Genomic DNA, 6,464 nt, shown 5'->3' on the forward strand with positions numbered 1-6,464 from the left:
GGCAGAGAGAATGATCTGTTCCCAGCAAGCCTTTCTGGCCTGGGTTTAAATGGCAGAAGAGTTTTGAATGGAAGTAGTGGCACCCACCATGCCAGAGATGCTGCTAGAAAATTACACGTGGCTATTGCAAAAATGCATATAAATATATGACGTCCAAATGGATTAAATAAAGTACTGTTGTATGCTACACTGTTTATATTTGGAGCATGTCACCTATAAGAACCTGGAAAAAACCAATTATCTTTATTTGGATCAAAAATATGTATAGAAATGCCTGTTTTGAGGAAAATATCATACATTTTTTTCTTGTTTAACAAAATAAATTAAATATACATGACTTCTGTTTAAACTCTATATAGAATTACAAAAGTTTTATATTTGCGCTTGAATTTATTTCTAGTCCGTATAGACATTTAGCATGGTCCTTTAATTTATTTTTTCCTTTCTGGTTTGTTGTTGCTGTTATATAAATGGTACTGAAGTTAGGTTGTTTAGATGAACTGCAAAACATTATCTGGGGGGGGGAACACACACAATCCTAGGTGCATATTTAGCAAATGCATTCTTTCCCAAAACAGTTTTTATTTTCTTACTTTTTTTCTCTCTTTTTCTTTGTTACTTATCCATGTATTTTGCATTGACGTAATTAATCCGGTAGCTTGTCACTGTAAGCCACAAGCATCAGACTGAAAATCACAGCTATCGGCATCGGAGAAGGGCAGCATGGTTGGCTTTCTTGACCTTCAACAGTTCAATTATTATTATTAATTATTATTATTATTTCTTAAATATAAATATAAAGATGTTCTGTACAATGTCTTTCCTTCTTTGTTTTCCTGGCAGTGGCAGTAAAGTTTAGCATTGGGACGAGGTGAGCAGGTTAAAAGACTGTGAGACATACCCCAGAGGGGAAAACACAATACCTTTGATTTGCAGAAATGGCTAGCTCAGTTATCACTGATTGTTGGGCATAATGACTGTGGCTGAAAAGCATTTGGCGTTTCACATCTTAAATATCAATGTATTCTCCAAAGACTCTTGCTCTATTTTGTTCTTTCAGAAGAAGCCACTTGATTGTGTCTCCTGGTGCTTTGGCACTCGACCTCAGGTATTTTCTAGCTTCAGTCATGCTGAGGTAAAAAGGCTCTTCTGTACGTTCCCAAGAGTAAAAAGTCTGATAAGCCTAGCACCAAAAAACAGGTGGTATGTGGCAGAGGCAGGAAGACTGATGTCAAGCTGGAATAGCGTTGCGGTCTCCTTTTCTTCTTCTCCCTTTTGGCAATGCAACAGAGGAGGGGATGTTTCATGTCACAGTTTCTTGCCTTATCTGTTGCCATCTTGACTTAAAAATACAAGAAGGTTCTGTTGTTTTTAATGGCTGCTTCTGTGCTGAGACTGGGAATTCCTTCATTATTCCTCATTTACATCCTAATTGTAATAGGTATCTCTTTCGCTCTCTATTTTTTTTTAATATAGATATTTATATATATTTATATTTATATATATATCTTTTCTGCTTTGCTTTTTTTGCTGGCAGTTTAAGCTGACTTGAAGCAGTCTCTTTTGAGGTACCGTGAGAAAAAAAGCACAAGGTAGCTACTGAACAGGATGGCCCTTTAACACTGGTAATGAATGTGCTGATGCTGATGAACTTTACCTTCCACGTGTGAGTGAGTGTGAGTGTGGATGTCCGTGTAAATCTTTGGGTACATTTTTGATGCCATGGCTGGGGCCAATGCAGGTCCTTGAGACAGCAAATGCTGCTGCTGAGCTACATATTCCTCATAGTTTATGGAGGAGATGCAGTCTTTATCGGGAACCTGGGGGACACAGATCCTGTCTCTGGGCTGGGGTCTGTGCACTGGGGCTGCGGCTGGGGGAGAGCATGGCTTCTTCTTGGTTTGACACAGCCACAGGAGGATTGTCCCGAAGATGAAGACTGCTCCAGCAGGTATCCCAATGATTACTGGCCATGGGAGGCTGCTGGCAGAAGAAGGAGCAACGGGTGCGCTGGGTGGCTTAGGATCTGGACATCAGATTTGCACAGTGGAGAATGAGAGAAAGAGATGGAAAGGGTTAATTAAAACCAGTCAAGGAGGATTCAAAACAGATGTCAAACTCAGGCTGGCTTTCGTATAAGCTGTCTGACAAGCCAGCCATACCAAGTGCATGGGGAACACAAAGCTGACAGATAATGTTCAGTGGCTGTTTAGCTTTTGAAAGTCACCGAGAGAACAAACAAATCATTTTCTTTTGTTTAAGCCCTGGAGAAGGAGGGGGTGATCAGGGGTTATTTTGTTATGCTTTATTTTCCAAATTCCAGTGGCCACACTCGAGCCAGCCCAACAGATGGTTTCCTAGTGCTGGCGCTCAGAGATGGAGCTGGCTTCACTGCCCAGATCGGAAGCTGAAACGGGGCACGTGGCAGCGGAAGATGAAACGTGGGACGTGTCACTAATACCTTCCTCATTGTCAGCAGCTCAGAAATCTGAACGGTGTAATCTGGTAACGCAGACCAGAAGCATGTCCCCTGTTTGCCTCTGCCAGACGTGTGTTCATTAAGCATTTTTTATAGTCTTAAGCATCCCTAACTAATGGCAATTCATTTTCTTGGACCTCATAGTCACTCAGTAATGCTCACCCTGGCAACCAGGACCAACAGCGGAAATGTGGTACTTTATGGATGTGGTTTCTAGTGTCTTACCTTTGTGGGAAGGAAGCTTGGGGAACAGGAAAAAGACTGGTTAACTAACAACCCCTCCCACAGCACCTCTCGGTGCTCTGCTGAAGCAAATGACACCTAGGACCATGTGTGGCATTAAATGTCCTGCCAGAATTGCATGCAGAAAAGTTTACATTCAGGATAGGCCATGATCATGGCTGGGTTGGCTTAGGCCTGGATTCTGCTATTGCTGGGACATAAGTCTTCGCAGCCGGGACTCGCATTGGGATCATTGCCAGAGAACTGGGTGAATCTTATAGTTCATCTTACAACTGTAAGGCTTGCGGTATGATGCCTTAAGAGAGGGGAATTCATTATTGGCCCCTGGTTGGCGAGCAGGGGGAAGAATGGCTCCAGGCTCCCCAAGGACTGCACCGGGCAGGGGGGCCTTGTGTCAGACTGTTGGTGACCCACGGTAAATGACTGGAGGGGGCAAACCTCATTCTCATTTTTGTCACATGACGGTTTGGCAAGTTTGTGTAACGTATCATTGAGTTTGGAAGCCAAGGTGAATAAAACCCTCTCATTCATACTTAAGGATGAATGGGTCAGAGGACTATGTCTAGTGTGCTGGAGTGAGGGGTCTTCTTGAAGTTGCAAAAGAGCCCTGGGTGAGGCAAGGGGAAGGAAGAGGAGAAAGATACTCTGTACAGGAGCACCTCCTGTTGTGGGAAGGAGTCAGTTGAGGCCCTGTATGTCACCGATTCCTTTGGTCAGTGGTCAAACACTGCAGAGACTGCTAAAAGACAGCAAATCAGAGCAGTGATGACCAGTGGGAGGAGATCAGTAGTGATGACAGGGAGTGGCAGCCGAGCAGAGAAATGATCATGTGGGAGCAGCTGTAAAAAAACACCAAGAGCAGAAACCGGGACAAAGCCAGACCTTAGGACCTTCTATCCCCACTTCACCTGGGATTGCCTGTTCCAAACCTGGACTTGGCTGAGCTTAGGCACATCTGTGTATGGGGTGCAGTAAGTTTGGCTAGTTTGAAATGTTTCATTTTATGAAGTATAGAAAATCATTAGAAAAGCACAGTTTCAACATTCAAGCTACTTAATTTGATGAAATGTATTCCAATTCTTCCTTTCCTCTTGTCTCATCTCCTCTCCATCACCTTGTCCCCAAAATTATCTTTCGATTTAATAGAGAAATGTCAACAATGAAAGGTGTTTTTTTCAGTAAGTTAGAAGAACCTGAAAACTGTGTTGCTTCCTCAGCTATAACTAGCATTTCTAGCATGTTGCTACAATATTTAGCACTTAAGTTGCTAAAGACATGACAGGTTCCTGGTCTACTGGAAGTTAATGGGAGCTTTGCCATTGACTTTAGCTCATGAAGATCAGTAATGTTCCACTCTGCTAGAAAAAGGGTTGGAAGGTAAAATGAACCCAACTGTCCCAAAACAAGACTCTTAGTAATATTTACAATGTTGGAAAGTTTCCGTTGACTTTAATAGTATCAAAGCCTTACAGCTGGGAAACTCCATTGCCTTCAGGTTGTGTTCTTGGTGATTGCACACTGGGATTGCACAGCTGGGACTATGGGGCTCCATGACTGGTATTTAGTAAGTAAGTCTGCTGATGGGGCACAAGAGAGAACAGAAATCTACTCACTCTTACTTAGTGGCAGGGCTTAAGGGAGAAAGCAGCAGTGAGGAGTTATTCCTGACACTTAACAGGGAAGATCTGACTGGACTCACATGGGGCAAAGAGGAATCAGGAGGTGCTCTCAGTTTAAACTCACTATGCATGGCAGAACCACACTGTAGGAGGGGAAAGGGGAAAGAAAGAGGTGAGGCTGCAGGTCCCGGCTGTGGAGGAAAGGGCAGAGCTTGTGGGACAGAAGGAAGCAGCTGTGAGCTTAACAACTTCCTTGGGATCAAGATAGACATTAAGAAGCCAATTACATTGTCTTCTGCACCTATTCTCTGCCTGTCACTGTGATCTGCATGTAGCTGCCCTTCTCCTCTTGTTTCATCGGATTTTCCCATTGTTTCCTTTTATCAGCAAAGTAAAACAAATGGGAGAAAGGGGGAAGGACGCAGAGATGCAAGAGGTGATGTTCAGTTCCTCTAACTCCTGTGTTCCTTCTGTAGGATGAAGCACAGCCTGGCAGCACAACACGTCTTCCCAGCCCTTCTGTAGCATAAAAACTAAGGAATATGGTTACTGAATTCAGCCAGACCCATTCACTACTTAGTAGCCTACGTGGAGACTCTGCTAGGGGAAGAGGTTGACTGGGAAAAAAAGACCCCATAATCAACCCCAGAAATAGCAGCAGCTTCTGTCTTCCTGTCTAATGCTCAACACTTGCTGACCTGGTGTGAATCAGCATAGGACCATTGAAGTCACTGGAGCTTAAGCATGAAGGGAGCTAGGCTGATACACATCAGCTCAGGATCTTGGCCAGTGGGTGCATCGACACATGAAATGAAGGCGATGCAATAAACTCCAAAGCGGTTTGTACCAGAGTGCACTGCTCCCGGGCTCAGCATCTACACGTGCATCCGGGACAGCAGCGCTGAGCCAAGGCAGAGCAGCCCTAGGCTGGCAGCAGGCTCAGGGGGTCACCCCCAGGCTCTGGGTGGTGGCATCAAGTGGTGGAGGGGCAGATCGGTGCACAAGAGTGCCAAAACTGCAGAGCCATGTGGCTACACAGCAGGCAGGAGTCTGGCCCCCTGCTGCCTGGGCACAATTTATGCCTGTGGTCACCACCTATGCATGTGCTGAGTCGCACTTAATTACTCCACTGTAAGACAGTACAGCAGAGTTAATTAGTTTACTGTGCCCTAATACTAGCACACGTGTAGACTGTGATGCTTCAGTGTGGATCTGATTAGTGTACTCCACACTAAAGTGTGCATGCAGATGCCCCCAGTGAGTGCAACAGTGCCACAGTACAGTACACAGCACAAGGGCAGGACAAAAAGTCCCTGCCACCCCCTGCTCACCTGGTAACACCGTGAGGAAAGCACTGCGAAAGCTGTATCCCATCGTGTTTGCCCCCAGGCAGATGTACATGCCAGCATCCTCTTCCTTGGCTCGTGTTATCATCAGTTTGTTTAAGTAGGAGCCATCGGGACGGGACCAGACCTCCCCAGTGGGCAGCACGACGAACTTCTGCCCCCCGACATCGATGGTGGAATTGTACTTGTTCTCAGTGCCATACTCTACCCTCTTCAGCCACTGGATGACAGGCTTGACGTCGCTGCGGACCTTGCACTGGAACGAGGTGGTCCCACCATAATCTACTGTGGTGTTCACGGGATGCGTTCCCGTGAGGATGGGCTTGGACCTCGTCCTCTCTGAAAATACAGATCAGATGTGGCTTAGATAAAGATTGCATTTATGGCTGCTTGTAATCTTTCACATTCAGAATCTGAAAATCCTTCCCTCAGCAGTACACAATCAGGGCCCTCGAATTCTTGTCTAAGGGGTCGTTCCTATCTTGATGGTGATTCTATGATCTCAGCTAGCTTTCAAACCAGACACACTGGTGTTCATCAACATTAACTGAAGTAGCGTGGTCCAACCCCAAAACTAAGCAGACCCCTCCTGCTGGCTGTCGAGAGCAGTACAGGCTCGATACATAGAGCTGCATTTCTAGATGCCTATGCTAGAGAACTATGCTAGGCAAAGTTATTTGGGTAAATGTGATATCTTTTATTAGACCAACTGAATAGTTGAAAAAAATGTTCTTTGCAAGCTTTTGGGCACAGGCACCCTTCTTTAGACATAGGGAG

The 6,464-nt window shown here is 45.1% G+C and overlaps 1 protein-coding gene across 1 annotated transcript; it reads right to left on the minus strand.

Moving 5' to 3' along the window:
- Window positions 1-220: 220 nt before the first annotated feature.
- On the minus strand, window positions 221-6,026 carry FGFRL1 (fibroblast growth factor receptor like 1; the record flags this gene model as incomplete). The annotated part of the gene is made up of 2 exons (XM_006033356.3): window positions 221-2,026; window positions 5,673-6,026. Coding segments are annotated over 2 exons (764 nt in total), but the record flags the coding sequence as incomplete, so codon positions are not given.
- Window positions 6,027-6,464: the final 438 nt, after the last annotated feature.

Source organism: Alligator sinensis, unplaced genomic scaffold, assembly GCF_000455745.1.
Source record: "Alligator sinensis unplaced genomic scaffold, ASM45574v1 scaffold214_1, whole genome shotgun sequence".
NCBI classification, from domain to species: Eukaryota; Metazoa; Chordata; order Crocodylia; family Alligatoridae; genus Alligator; species Alligator sinensis.